General features: G+C 37.3%; 1 protein-coding gene across 1 annotated transcript in view; it reads right to left on the bottom strand.

Annotated features, from left to right (window-relative positions):
- PATJ (PATJ crumbs cell polarity complex component) overlaps positions 1-16,116 on the bottom strand; it is a 362,302-nt gene that overhangs the window by 306,290 nt on the left and 39,896 nt on the right. The window contains exons 10-14 of the mRNA XM_032839752.1: positions 15,023-15,114; positions 13,340-13,490; positions 9,545-9,691; positions 5,175-5,251; positions 3,095-3,151 (exon numbers count right to left, since the gene is read on the bottom strand). Of these exons, the coding sequence (XP_032695643.1) occupies positions 3,095-3,151; positions 5,175-5,251; positions 9,545-9,691; positions 13,340-13,490; positions 15,023-15,114 (524 nt within the window). The remainder of the gene's footprint in view (positions 1-3,094; positions 3,152-5,174; positions 5,252-9,544; positions 9,692-13,339; positions 13,491-15,022; positions 15,115-16,116) is intronic.

Raw genomic sequence — 16,116 nt, 5'->3', positions numbered from 1 at the left:
GCTATATTAAGGCATACATTATATATATTTATACTTAATCTTCCAACATAATAAGTATTATTGTTCATATTCTGTAGAAGAAAATTTAGGCTGCTTATTTCACTCCTTAAAATGCTTCCTCAGTTGTCACCTTTTTAATGAGGCTTTCTATGGTCAACCTATATAAAATTACAAATCCACTCTCTGTCCTGAATTCCTTATTTATCTGCCCTGCCTTAAATTCTGCATGACAATGTATCCCACTTATTTTTTTATCTCCCCTTATGAAAATACAAGTTCTACAAGGCAGAGATTTTTTTTTTTTTTCCTCTGTTCTCTTCTGAAACCCCAGCACCCAGTAGAGGACCTGATACAAAGTAGGTAAAAGTATTTAAAAAATGAGTAATGAATGAATGAATGTACAGCTGAGTGCACAGATGAGTTTCTATGAGGTAGTTCTCAAAGTCTGTACAGTTCAAAGCCTTTCCACGTGTTGGTACCAGAGTTACTGTGTACACACACGTGTTTGTGTTTGTATATATTATATATATGTATGTATACATATATACATATATACATATGTACATAATATACATATATACATAATATACATTATATATGTATACATACATATATATGTACATATATATAATATATTGCATAAAAGTTGATCAGTAAAGAAATGAAATTAGTAAGACTGGTGACAAGGAACTAGGAAATGAAGGTTGAGACAGAACATCTGTCTAGAAAAAGACAATGCCATTCCTTAAGATGCGCAAAGTGCGATTATTTTTTTTTTTACTTATTACAGAATATGATGATACAGGGTCTCACTGGGTTGGAACGTGGGAGGACAGACAAGTAAAGTTGAACTGCATGATGAGCTGAGTCTGGTATGTTCCCCCCAAGAAGGTCTCTTGAGTTCTAAAGCTATTTGGGCAAGGAGGCTAAAAGCAAAGACTACAGCAGCCCCAAAAGTACTGAGGAAACAGAATTGGCGTTCAGATCCCACCAAGAAGAGGGGACCAGTGTACGTTCCTGACTCATGTGGAACACCTGAGAGGCTAGGTCTTAGGAGCAAAGGCAAACCAGAAAGAGTCTAAACCTTACCAGAACTGTACCTCTGTCTCATCTCAGAGATAATTACCCATCCCTACCCCTCCACCCCCATCTCTCTCTCCCTTTCTCTTTCTCTCTCTCTCTCTCTCTCTCTCACACACACACACACACACACACACAGTCTCCTTATCAGAAAAAAGAATAAGTCCCTGGAGAAAGATAACATCACCTGAAGCCTTTGTAAGTTGCCCTACATAAGGTCGGGCAGTCAATTACATTATGGTATGAAGAAAGAGACAACCAAGTAACAAAAGAAAGTACCGAATAATAGAAACACATATAAAGTTGATCCAGATACTGAAATTAACCGCTTAACGTCCTTCTAAGCTGTGACTAATATGTTCAAGAAATACAGGAAAAGATGGCAAATACAGATTTTTTAAATTATAAATTCCACCAAAGACCATAACCTAAAAAGGAATAAACAGAAATTCTAGAACAGAACACTATAACAAAAATTAAAATTAAGAACTCAATAGATGGGCTTTAGCAGCAGATTAGGCACAGGAAATTTACTAAACTGCAAGACAGATAAATAGAAAACATCCAATATCTAAGAGTTTAGTGTATATGAAAGAACAGTTTTAGGGGACAGCATCACTGATTTTTACGAATGATAAAAATAATAGGACATACTAGTAGGCACCTGCAACTCTTCTAGGCTCAGTGTATTTAATCCCTATAAAACCAATGAGGTAGGTAGTATCCTATTAAGATCTCCCTTTAACAGACAACAAAACTGAAACAGTTTAGATAATTCTGCAAGCAAGTGAATGGATAAGGCAGAATCTGAACTCGGGCAGTTTGACCCCGAAGTCCATGTAATCAGTAAACTGAACTGCAGTGGTTAATAACAACTGAACTTTGGTGACGTTTTTATATTTGTTACTATCCTCTTAAATCCCTCCCAGCATGGTTAGATGGAATTAGTAATCAGTGACTGCTCTAATGATGACTTGTAAATAACTTAAAATTAATCATAAGTTATGACTTGTAAATAATTTAAAATTAACCATAAATTATGCCATGATGCTTTTATATGGCCCATTTGGAGAAAAGCTTGGTCGCCTGGTCCCATAGGTACAGCCAGGTAGTGACTCCAAATGCAGGCTAGCACAGGAGGAAAGAAACTCTACAGTCTCAGCCTTGAAAATTCAAACCTATAAAATGACAGCCCATATAATATAAAATTATGGAAGGAAATATTCAACACAAATAAAGAAGTGGCAGAAATACCTAAAGAGATAACTTCTTACAAAACCTACATGGGACACCGAGAACTCCTCTCGAAGAGTGCATGTGACAGCAGAGTTTAAGCTGGACTTAGCTCATCGACCCATTTGGGATTGTAGTATAAATCCTGAAACTATTCTAACGAGAACACCTTTCCTTTCTCATCATTGGTTGAGAAAGCCAACAAGAAGCCTTCTCTGACCTTCAAATGCCCTGCTTTTTGATTATCCAGAGGAGGAAGTATAAAATTAATTTGTAGTGAGAAAAAAACTAAAAATGCTGGGGGAAACTGTTACCGTCACCTCCTGGCATTCTGCCATTAGAAATAAAGCTCTCTCTACAAAATTTTCTAAGTTCAAGAAAAAATACCGCTTATAATGCACTTTTCTGTCTTTAGACATCTGGACCAAGATTTTGTAAGATCTGTGTTTGTGGTCTTGATTTTTAGGAAACATTTTAAAAGTACTGATAATGTCTGCAGGGCTAACACATTCTGGAAAATGTTACTCTGTATACCACCTGCAAGGTGGGCAAAGCCATCAGAACTGGGGTTTTGTCTTCTGAATGTGGCACCCCATGTTCTTTCCAGGCATATCTAACCATCACCTTTCATGTGAGAACCTGCCACATTTCAGGAAACATCTAAGACTAAATTCTGGAAACTTCTGGTCACAGCACAAACTTAGTTTCTTTGATAAGAACTTAGAAAAAGTTCTTCAAACAACAGAAAACTGGTAACATTTAAAAAAATAATAATACTTACCTTTGAATATTTCTGTAATTCAGCATCATCTGCAATCTGTGTATCCAAAGTAGCAACCTAGTATTACAAGGAAAAAAAAACACTCAATATTTGTAAAAGCATAACTTCATTTCTTCTTAGGTTTTCTGAAAAAAGATCTGTAAACCCTTTATATTGATAACACCATCTGATCTGCATTCTCATCTTTTTCTGATATTTCTGAAATCAGGAAGTATAACACATAATGCAAAATGTCAAATTTTTTTTTGTTGTTACCGTTTTCTAGAGCAGTCTTTTCCCCCTAAATTACTTGGTTGAACCAGAAGGGAATGGGCAAAACACATACACTATTTTTAAAAATCCATTACCCTTAAAGTTTTAATATAATCCTGTTATAAGGAGTCCATAAAAATTTTATTCTTTTAGCAAAGCCAAGAGCATAATCATTTTCACTTTTAAATTCAGGCCTTAAAATGAAGTTTGCGAGGTCAGTAAAGTGAGATGAGTTTGGAAAAACTGAGGCATCTGACTTTCTACAGCAAACTCCATCATTTCCCTGGGAGACATAGCTGGCAAGGACACAAACAGAAAGACCTGGCCTGGTGAGCAGCTCACGGAATATACTTAAAGCTCTTAATCCTGGCCTAAAACTATTGTTCTAAGCCTCAGTGGTAGAGATCCACAGAAGTGAATTCCTAGCAAGCAAAATACTTCACTGATGATGTGCATCTGTAAGTTGTTAATAAAGTAGGGTGTATCTGGAGGGAGGGGATAAGTTAAACAATGATCCAACTAAAGCTTCTAGAAATACTGCATTTCACATAAGTAGATTCTAGAAGAAAAATTAAATCAGAAACATCAGAGTACACAAGGGCATGCATGCATTTATTTATCTTGCCTGGTTTCTCCTTTCCGCTCCTCATCCCTCAAGACAGCAAGAACCCTTGATGAATAAGTTGTCACTTTAAATTCCCAACCTCAAATTCTGTCTCTTCTTTCTCACCATTATGTTATGCTCTCATTGTGTGATAAATGAAATTTGGAGGAGTAGTTATGAGGATAAAATTTTAACTAAAAAGAGCCCATCACAAAACTGTCCCATGGATATCTACTGGGACACCAAATTGCTTTATATATCAAACTACTACGAATAGTAGAAAAAGTTATTTGCTAAGGTGATAGATAGCCTAATGACAAAACAGCATTTAAAATCTATGAGGTAAAGCAGCAGCAGTTCATGAGGACCAAAAGCAAGTACGAAATTAGCAAGAATAGAGTATGGAATGTTTTAACGCCTCTTAATGATGCTGGAAATTTCCTGACAATACATAGTGGTTGCATGTTCTGAACCAAGAAAAGGGGAAAAAAAAAAAATCTCCAACCAGCCAACAAGCACTAATGATAAACATATGGGAGACAACATGAATGACAATAGAAATTTAATAGAATATTTTATTACTAATGCATTTAGTGAACACTGTAGATGCTTTTCCAAGCACAGCTTTCTGCTTTCACATGGATTCATAAGGGGGAGTGTAATCAATCCCTTACTCGATGAATCTAATAACAGGTGAAAGGAAGTCTAATGGACCACTGGTGCTATAAACTTATACCTAACCTAAATTACTTCCTGTTCTCCCTAATACATTTGATAATCATTCTTTCATTTTTCTCATAAAACTGTAAGATTCTTTGTGAAACATAGGACTAATATCCACAGCCCTTTCAGTGTACAATAAAACAAACAGATCATAAAAGCAATCATAAAAATGCCAGCAATTTTAAGCAGCTGATACAGGTTATAAATTTAAAGGCAAGTCTTCTAAAATTCTTCTGCCTACTGTTGACTTAAGTGTTTTCAACATGAACTAAGTGTCTGCTAATTATAACTGAAACTTGTGTGTAGTCCTTAATTGTTCTTACAGCTTAAAATGTTTAAAGGGGCGGGGGGAATCAACTGATCCCCTAGGGAAGAAAGGCAGGAGGGAAAATAAAGGCAAACTGGCTAATCTTGGGCTCTCCCATTTCTTTAAACTGCAATGTTAGGGGCTTGACATGCAATGAGACATGAATGTTTTTTTATTACAATATTTTAACATACCATTACTTCATAATCCGGGCCCAACAGGTTTTCCCATCTAGATTTTAGCTCATTTTCTGGAGAGTCTGGGACCTTTTCTGGAGTTCAGAGAAAAAAAAATGAAGCTAGTATGAGCCAAACTTAACTACTAAATTCCTCAATAATAGCACAGTTCCAGTAAGTAAAAAGGAAATGAATATAAAGGAAAATGCATTAACTTGGGTCTACCAGATAAAGTAAATCAGAGGTGACTTATAAGACTAAGGTAAAATGTTAAGGCTAGTTGTGACCAAATTATGAAGGGGCTTTCGTTAAGGACGATTTCAAAGGGAAGAAGAACTGATAAGTTAGAAATGAAATTTGAAATATACCCACTTTATACGTAAACATCCTGAAGTTTACAAGTAAAATACATCTGGCTTTGCTTTACAATATGTTAAGACAAACAAGGATTTAATTTAAATGTTAATCACTTCAAAGTAAAACCTTCCACTCACCCACAGAAAAAGTAAAAACTTATCAAGACATCTTTACCATCAACTGGGCATATGAACACAATCCAATCAGACTTCTCATCTGGGTGGATATAAAACCATGTCTGGTTTAATTCAACCAGGGAGATATAAGAGCTTTAACATACTAGAAACTCTGTGTACTTTGGTCTCATGTAGTTACTTGGTTATACCTTCGTGACTCTTGAGTATAATATTGCTTTTGCATACGTAACATAACATTGCAGAACTAAGACAGATTTTAAGTGCTCTGCCTATCCTCCTTTATGGTCTTAGCCAGAAGCTCAAGATACAGTTGCTAGTCTGAATAACGCCTAATAGGCAAAAGTTGAAGTACTAAAATACAATTTCAACTTATATCCATAGCAGTAGCAGAAAATAAACAAACCTTCACCGTTTTTTCTGTAAGTTAAAGAAAAACTCTTTTAATTTTGTCACAAGATTAAACAAGTCACAGAACACTTACTCCAACTGACATAACCATCTGTCTAAAATCAAACATAACTTGCAACATCAGCTCTTTCAGTCTGCAGCATGGACAGCTCATCTTGGATGCATATAATGCTTAATTACATAACACAAATCATCAAGTAAAGGCTAACCTCAGAATTCAGAGACTAAGACTAATAAACACCAAAGAGCTTAACTCACTAGATGTTATCCATGTGAAAACAAGGAAATTCGTAAAAGAATATCCATGAAATAACTACATCAACGGACATGCTAGTTTACATGTAGGGGATAACTAACCAAAGATCTTATTAAAAGCAAAATATCAAAAAAAAAAAAAAAAAGCAAAATATCACTTATGTGGGCTCTGTACTTTTGTGCCTATCTATTGCTGTCAACAATAGATAGGCACAATTTCCGGAAGAAATTACATTATGACGACGTGGATGGAACTGGAGGGTATTGTGCTGAGCAAAATAAATCAGTCAGAGAAAGACAATTATCATATGATCTCTCTGATATGATGAATTTGAGAGGCAGGGCAAGGGGTTGTGGGGGGCAGGAAGGGAAAAAAATGAAACAAGATGGGACCAGGGAAGGAGACAAACCATAAAAGACTTTTTTTTTTTTAAGATTTTATTTATTTATTTGACAGACAGAGATCACAAGTAGGCAGAGAGGCAGGCAGGGAGAGGGAGAGGCATGCTTCCTGCTGAGCAGAGATCCCAATGCGGGGCTTGATCCCAGGACCCTGAGATCATGACCTGAGCTGAAGGCAGAGGCTTTAACCCACTGAGCCACTCAGGCACCCCCAGATAGTCACGAGTTTTAAAGCATAGCACAAAGTACCAGAAGAGAAAGACTATTTTCATAGCCCAATAAATCCTGAGCTACGCGAAGTGACTTAAAAATGAATAGTATGATGATCCAAAACAATTATTCAAATGGCAATGAAGGGGAGCAGAATATGCCACCCCAAAATATGCCATATTAGCATGTAGAATACTTTTTTTTAAGATTTTATTTTATTTATTTGACACAGAGAGAAAGATCAGAAGTAGGCAGAGAGGCAAGCAGAGAGAGAGGGGGAAGCAGGCTCCCCACTGAGCAGAGAGCCCGATGTGGGGCTCGATCCCAGGACCCTGAGATCATGACCTGAGCTGAAGGCAGAGGCTTTAACCCACTGAGCCACCCAGGCGCCCCAGCATGTAGAATATTTTGAACTAAAGGCAATCAAGACCAAACAGACTCAGGAAAAACTTTTACCTCTCCCTTAACTATCCAGAAGAATTTAGATAGGAGGCCTATACCAGAAAGAACTATTACCAGAAAGAACTTTTTTATCTGAAAGACCTATTGGCATGGCAGAGCAAACTTTTAATTACCAAACATTTGCTTTTCTTACCATGCTGTGAATTACCCTCCTCATCTTTGAAGCCCCAGGCCTCCATCCCATTCCTTAATTTAGAATGGCATATGAGGCTCAACTGCCCAACTTACTCTTGGGTCTCCTTTTTTTTTTTTCTTTAATTTTAATTTTTATTTATTTGACACAGAGAGAGAGATCACAAGTAGGCAGAGAGGCAGGCAGAGAGAGAGGAAGCAGGCTCCCCACTGAGCGGAGAGACCCATGTGGGGCTCAATCCCAGGACCCTGAGATCATGGCCAAAGGCAGAGGCTTAACCCACTGAGCCACCCAGACACCCCTTGAGTCTCCTTTTTTTGGGGGGGGGCTTCCATACTTAGGAAATTTGTTTTTTGGGGGGCTTCCATACTTAGGAAATTTGTTTTCTCCCATTAATCTGTTTTATATCAATTTAATTATTAGACCAGTCAAAGAACCTAGAGGGGAAGAAGGGAAGTTTTTCTGCCCCTATAACAAAAAAGACAGCTAATTTCTTAGCAGTTCAACGACCTTGGTCTTACTGTCAAGATGAAATTATACATATTCATGAAGAAAAAAATGCAATGAGATTGATCCAAAAAGAGCAGATAAAAGTGAAAATATTTCTAACTTCAGAATGTACTTGATTTTCACACAACAGTTCCATGAAAATCTATCTGGGTTCACTTGAATTTAAAAAGCAAGGATCTAACCACAATCCACTTGTGTCAAAAAGAATAAGGTAAATTTCCAAATTATAGGAAATTTTTTAACTTGAGTGAGGGGTTACTCCTCCCTTCAGGTCATCCTTTCTTGAAACAAGACAATCAAAGCCAAAACTTCCCTGGAAGAGGATGATGTTAAGTATCCCATTTCATTTAACTATCAAGGCTTTCCAGAGCACCTCTGTGCAGAGAATTGGGTGAGACTGCTATTCCAAATGCTTCCAGAACAGAGTCAACTATGTAGCCAAGTATCAGAGTTCAAAGTCAAAAGGACAAAGTTGCACATAAATTAAAAAGAAGATTAAAATATAAGTATACAGGAACCTGACAATTTGATAAAACATGTAAATATGTATGTTATAAATTATTATGGTAAAAGGAAATACTGCTATATGTATACAGATAGCTAGATATCTATAGCTATGTCAATGATAATACATGTTCACATATGCGCTAATTAAGTGCTGACAAGACTAAAAAAATAGTTAACACATACTAATAAAAAAGCATGCAAAATTAATTAAACAAAGATTAAGCAATAACATGCTTAGTCCCCAACTGCCACAAGTGTTAAGATGTTGATATTAAGAATATCCTATATTGGGGCACCTGGATGGCTCAGTGGGTTAAAGCCTCTGCCTTCGGCTCAGGTCATGGTCCCAGAGTCCTGGGATCGAGCCCCACATCAGCCTCTCTGCTCAGTGGGGAGCCTGCTTCCTCCTCTCACTCTCTGCCTGCCTCTCAGCCTACTTATGATCTCTGTCAAATAAATAAATAAAATCTTTAAAAAATATATTAAAAAAAAGAATATCCTATTTTGGGGTGCCTGGGTGGCTTAGTGGGTTAAAGCCTCTGCTTCGGTTTGGGTCATGATCTCAGGGTTCTGGGATCAAGTTCCAAGTTGGGCTCCTTGCTCAGTGGGGAACTTCCTTTTCCCTCTGCCTGCTGCTCCCTGTGCTTGTGTCAAATAAGTAAAATCTTAAAAAAAAAAAAAAAAAAAAGAATATCTTATTTTGGGGGCACTCAGGTGGCTCAGTCAGTTAAGCATCTGCCTGGTCCTGGGATGAGCCCCGTGTCTACTCCCTGCTCAGCGGAGAGTCTGCTTCTTCCTTTCCCCCTGCCCCTGCCCCTGCCCATGCGCTCGCTTGCTCTCCTTCACTCAAATAAATAAATCTTAAAAAAAAAAAAAAAAGAATATCCTATTTCGTATCTTTAAAATGCTTCTAAAATTTCTCACGTTAAATTAACTATAAAGAGAGAAAACTGTTAATAGATGAGAAAGTCAAGTCACTTTGTTTGAATTGAATGCTCTGTGCCTACCTAATTTTTCTACGCCTTGCATGTTGTCATTTTTCAGATTATCCATTCTTTCTTCAGTTTCCTCATCCCCACCATCCAGATCAGTTTCCGTTTCCACTGCTCCAGTTAGGTAGCGGGCTGGTGTTTCCGATGGCTTTACAGCAGTTCCTAAAATAAGAATTGCTAACTTGAATCACTAGCAGCTGAAGAGTGTATTTAAGTGATGTTATTCCAGTCCTGTTCACAACCTCATTACAAACATCTTAAGTAAATTACATATATGATTCCTTTATTGAAAAGGATAAGGAACCAGGCAATGGGAAGGTAAGATCAAGGTCTAGTTGTTGACAAAGCAGAAGTAAATACTTTTCCACAAAGCCTTGGAAAAGAAAAAGAACACTGAGGTCTTACGAAAAAGAACAGTGAGGACTTACACTCTCGTGATTGCAGTTGGTAAAGAGCAAGATAGGCAAAATAAGCCCATTCCAGTGCTCTGGGCTCTCCTAGGTTTTGGCATGACATCATGATCAGTTAAAAACAAAAAATAATAGTTACTCTACATAGGTTACTTTATGAATTGGAAGGGAACTGGAGAGAATTCTCCTGTTTGCAGTGTTTCCTCCCTTAGCTAAATTGAGCTAAGTAAAGCTTTCAATCTCAAGCATGCAAGTCATTACCTATCTCTTAAACATAAGAAAAGTTGAACAAGAGTCATTTTAGGTCATTTTTATTTTTTCCAATTTTTTAAAAAAGATTTTTATTTATTTATTGGACAGAGAGAGAGGGTGACAGCGAGAGAGGGAACACAAGCAGGGAAAGCGAGAGAGGGAGAAACAGGCTCTCTGCTGATCAGGGAGCCCGATGCAGGACTCGATCCCAGGACCCCAGGATCATGACCTGAGCTGAAGGTAGACACTTAACCAACTGAGCCACCCAGGCTCCCCATTTTAAGTCATTTAAAAATGATCACCCATGATGTACAAAGTATTCCTACCAAAAATATTTAACCTGGATCTAAGGCTTTATATCTAACTTCTCACAGGAAATGTAGTGGATAGAGGAACAAGCTGAATTATACCACAAGGACAATTGAATTCAGTATGTAGTATTCTAGTGACTAATGGACAAATCCCTTTACAAAAGTCTGTGCCACAGAGGCAGGGGTGGGGAATTCTTCTAGATTAATGCAGGTAACAAGTCCAATGTGTGACTGAATCTTGGTTTTTGTGAGGTTTTTCCTTCAGGGAGGGCTAAGTAGGAAAAGAAGCTGCAAAAGACATTTGGGGGCAATGTGTTAAGTATCTGACATTAGGGAATTACTATTAATTGTTTTGGTATGATAATGCTATTATTATTATAATATTTTCATTTTTAGAAACTAGAGATTTAAGTATGTAGGACTAAAGTGCCATGATGTCTACTACTCACTCTTAAATAATTAAGGAAAAAGAGAAATAGATGAAACAAATATGGCAAAACATTAACAGCTGAATCTAAATGGTGGGTTTGTATCTGTTATATTATTTTTCAATTTTTCTGTATGCTTAAAAATTTTTACAATACTGTTGACCCATGAACAATCGGGGAACTAGGGGCACTTCCCCTCCCCATGCAACTGAAAACCCATATAAAACTTTTGAATCCCCCCAAATATAACTACTAATAGGGTACTGTTGACTGGAAGCCTTACTGATTGTGTAGTAAATTAACATAAATTTGTATATTATGTGTATTATATACTGTAGTCTTACAATAAAGCTAGAGAAAAGAAAATGTTATTAAGAAAATCATAAGAAAATACATTTACAGAAAATACAGTACAGTACTGTATTTGACAAAAATCCATGTATGAGTGGACCTACACAGTTCAAACCTGTGCTATTCAAGGGTCAACTATAAAAAACTGAAAAATATAATCGGTTAAAAGTTATGATCTTGGGACACTTGGGTGGCCCAGTCAGTTAAGTGACCAACTTTTGATTTCCACTGGAGTTGTGATCTTGGAGTCCTGGGATCAAATTGCATGTGGGCCTCCCCACTCAACAGGGCATCTGCTTCTCTCCCTCTCTCTCTCTCTGCTCCTCCCCTTCCCCCCCCCCCACACTAGGTGCTTGGGCTCTCCCACACACTCTCTCTCAAATAGATAAATCTTTAAAAATAAATAAATATTGTAAAAAAAAAAAAAAACTTTTTAAGTTCCTATGATCTTAACATGACATTTTTAACCACACCTAAAATTTCTTAGATCATTAATCCATTGACACACAGGAAAAGCACAGTCTAGTTCTAGCCAAAGTAATATGCCCAGAAGCTGCTAGTGTCCCTGGGGAAAATAGTTACATACCAGAGTTTACAGCACAGAGCAGTACAGGATATAATTGTATGCTACAAGTAGTATACAAACTGGTACACAAATAAGATATACAAGACATATGAACAGTAGGAGTGTAGAAGAGAAAACGACTTTAGAATGGTAGAGGAAAGTATTGTGCAAGAGCTAGAAGTGCGGTTTGCTTCCGTAAAACAGACAAATGCTGGCTCTGGAAGACAGGCAAAAATGTTGTTATGTGGGGCAGGGAACCCAGGCATCACCATTCACCTACACTACAGTGGCTACACATAAAGCAGGTGATTGCTACAAGGTGTGATAAATGCTACAGTAGAACACTCTTCCAAGGGTGCCAGTAAAGCCCACAGGAAGGACCTCTCAACCACAGAAGGAAGACGTGCAAATTTAGAGTCAAAATTTATCCCAACATAAATTTAAAATGGAGGCATGTGCAGGAAAGAATTGCTAATTCGTAGATGACATATTTTATTTGATACAGTACACTGAAGCCAAGGGCTCTATCAGAGCTATTAAAAACCATTATGTTGATATAAATATTTATGTAAACCTTTTAAGGTCAATATAGCATTTGTACAATTTGTACTATTTAGGCAATTTTTAATTTCATATATATGACGCAGTTGACAGGGCATCTGTCTTTCAGCAGCAAAATTTCCACTATCACATAAAACTTAAAAAGTTCCAATTTAAATATAAATCAATACAGGTTGAAAGCAAGGCTTCCAGGCTTATTATATCTTCAAAAGAGACGGGGGGGGGGGGAAATGTATCCTTCTTCTGACAAATTCTAATCGAATGATTTCTTACTCACTAGTTCTATAACTAGTCATTCATTTTAAACAGAATTTGTTTTAGGACTGCCAAATTTTTTTGATCTACACATTATTAATAACTTGGTAATTAAAAAAACTGGCATGCATACAATTATGTATTTGTTCTATAATGAAAATTTGCTATTCCTTAATCAAAATAACAAATATTTCACAAATAAAAATGTCCTTAACAGAAAGCCAGGTTTTATTTTCCCCCTCTGTATTTCAAAGAATAAATCAGGAGACATTAGAATCAAATATATTGTTAGAAGTCATTTGAAATCTGTAGTGTACAAAATGTCAAAGCATTAGACAAATGAGAGTCCCTAGAACAAAAGGTGCCAAAGCTTTATTATTCAAATACAATAAATGAAATTTAGAAGCTTTTTGGAAAAATGATTTCCGTCTCCATTTAGAACAGCTCGCAGAGCTTAATGCATGTCAGGGTTCGTGTTCTAACATTTGGATAGGCACCTTATAATAAGCAAAGGAAAACTCTTCTTCAGTGCACAAATGAGCTGATTCATTTCAACATCACTGCATTACAAAAGATGGGAAGTTATACCTTCCCAGACTCACGGAACAACTTCCATAAGTAGGCTATCCTCCAAGCCCAGACTTGGTGGTGGGAAGAGGGACAGTGGCATAAGCTACCTGGGTCTGAAGGCCATTCAAGTGGAGAAGCAGATGAAGACGCCTCCCTTCGAACCCTTCGAACTAGGGTTAGATGTACCACTTGGCCTGCATTCCGTAATACTTCAACAACATCCTGGTTGGCAAAACCCTGAATATCCACACCATCCACCTAAAACATTAAGAGACACATTACACAGAGGTTTCAAGTTAGCCGCTGTTTTCAATTCTGGCGAGGCAGAATAAAATTAGGCCTCTATCCCCTGCAAAATCCCAAGATATTTCCTAAGCCAAGAGTGATGAAAGATGCCTCCTTAGATGGATCTGAGGGACAAAGATTCAAATGACAGCAACAAACATTTGTTTCTATGTAAACCACGAAATTAAATGTATGTGTCTATGTAGATGTGTGTGCTTATGCTTCAAAAATATTATTCAAATAAACTTTAAAATTTAACAAATTTCTACTAAATGGAGAAAGACCAGCCTGAATGGACAAAGGGTAATTACAACATTCTCCAACATATAAAATACCTCAAATCTGTATGTACTTAAAACTATTTACTGTTAGCAGAAAAATTACTTCCATGAAGAGATGAAAAGAGCTGGTTAATAGCCTACTAAAATGCATATAAAATGAGTGAGTATAGAGAACACAGAGGTGCCTGAAAGTCTTTTTAGGAGACTGCTAGAACACCTTTCAGATGTATGTGTGTGTGTGTGTGTGTGTGTGTGTGTGTGTGTGTGTGTGTGTTTTCCTCCCCCCCGTACCAATATGATTAGTGACTCCTTTCTTCACCCACGGTAAAAAACAAAAGCAAACAAAAAAACAAATTTAGGACCTTAAGAGTCAAATCAATGAGATTTCACTAAACTTAATTTTTTAAAACATTATGAGATCAGGGGCACCTGGGCGGCTGAATGGGTTAAGTCTCTGCCTTTGGCTCAAGTCATGATCTCAGGGTCCTGGGATTGAGCCCTACATTGGGCTCTTTGCTCAGCAGGGAGCCTGCTTCCCTCTCTCTCTCTGCCTGCCTCTCTGCCTACTTGTGATCTCTCTGTCAAATAAATAAATGAAAACCTAAAAATAAATAAATAAATATATTTTTTAAAAAGGTGGCTGGGGGGCACCTGGGTGGCTCAGTGGGTTAGGCCTCTGCCTTTAGCTCAGGTCATGATCCCAGGTCCTGGGATCGAACCCCGATCCAGCTCTCTGCTCAGCAGGGAGCCTGCTTCCCTCTCTGCCTACTTGTGATTTCTGTCTGTCAAATAAATAAATAAAATCTTTAAAAATAAATAAATAAATAAATAAAAAGGCTGGACCATTTGAAAAAAAAAAAAAATTATGAGATTATATGAAGCCATTCTCCTCTCATGCACACTACCATCAAGATAACTTCTTTTCGGGATGGCTGGATGGCTCAGTCGGTTGGGCCGCTGCCTTTGTCCTGGGTGATGATCTCAAGGTCCTGGGATCAGAGTCCCTAGAGTCCCTCATCAGGCTCCCTGCTCAGCGGGGAGCCTGCTTTTCTCTCTGCCTCTGCCTGCCATTCCGCCTGCTTGTGCGTGCGCGCGCGCTCTCTCTCTCGCTCTCTCTCTGATAAATAAATAAATAAATAAATAAAATCTTAAAAAAAAAAAAAAAAAAAGATAACTTCTTTCCCCCAACTTGATTCAATGCTAAAACAAAGGGCAGGTACTTACAGCAACTATTTTGTCATTCACTTGAATCTGGCCATTGTGGTAAGCAGCACTGCCAGGTATTATACTTTTCACATAAATCCCAGAAGCCTCCCCTGAGATGCACAAAAACATATGGAAAAAGGAAGAAAGCTCTAATTAGACCTTGATTGCCAAATTCATATCAAGAGGTTAATTAGCTACAGGGGCTGATGCGAGTCTTGATAAACACTATTTTGAACACAAGCGGAGAAATTGATGGATTATTTCAAACTGTCACCATCACAAATGACCCGAATTTGAAATGATGTGACTGATGACTATTTCTGGAAAAATAATCAGTAATGGAAGCTTGATGAAACGCACTCTACTGTAAGCTGGAATTCAGGGAGCCCAGGCGGTCTCATCCTCTTGGGCTGTCCCCTTTCTTCCTGCTGCCTTGGAGACTTATCACTTTTCACCAGCACTAAGAAAAGAGTCTCCTACCTGGTCTTCCCTGCCTACATTTAGTTTGCTGCTCATGTTAGCTTCCCAGACTTTCCCAGAAAAGTACACACAGTGTTTAAAAAAGAAAAGAAAGAAAGAATTTCAGCAACATTAAATAATCTTCACATTATAAAATATTTAAATACAAACAAATGGCTAAATAAAAATTACAACGATATAAAAAGTATACAGGCCTATGGGCAAAGACTAGAAGAGAAACTGGAAAATGAAAAACCGTAACTCTGGATGATTTTATTGTTTTATTCTTTTATTTCAAATGAACTTATAATACTGTCCACAGAAGAAAACTAAACATCAATGAATTCCTATTGCCTACATAATAAAATGTAAATTTCACAGAATCATATTCAAGGACCTCCATAATCTGTGGAAAACTTTACTTATCTTCCACTTGCCATCCCTCCAAGGCAAAAGTTCACAGACACAAGACTCTCAATATTTTACCAAAACATTGAGTATTATCATGATGTTATCCCTTTTCTTAATTCATTTTTTCTTCCTATGAAACTCATCCTTTCTACCAAAATCCTTTTTCATGCCTACCACAAATGCTTCTTTGTGAATTCTTTATTTCTTTCTGTCAAATTTAATCTTTCACCTGCCATATGATG

The sequence above is a fragment of the Lontra canadensis genome, unplaced genomic scaffold (assembly GCF_010015895.1).
Source record: "Lontra canadensis isolate GAN:19392208 unplaced genomic scaffold, GSC_riverotter_1.0 scaffold109, whole genome shotgun sequence".
Taxonomy (NCBI): domain Eukaryota; kingdom Metazoa; phylum Chordata; class Mammalia; order Carnivora; family Mustelidae; genus Lontra; species Lontra canadensis.
This window is presented reverse-complemented; position numbering and strand designations above follow the sequence as displayed.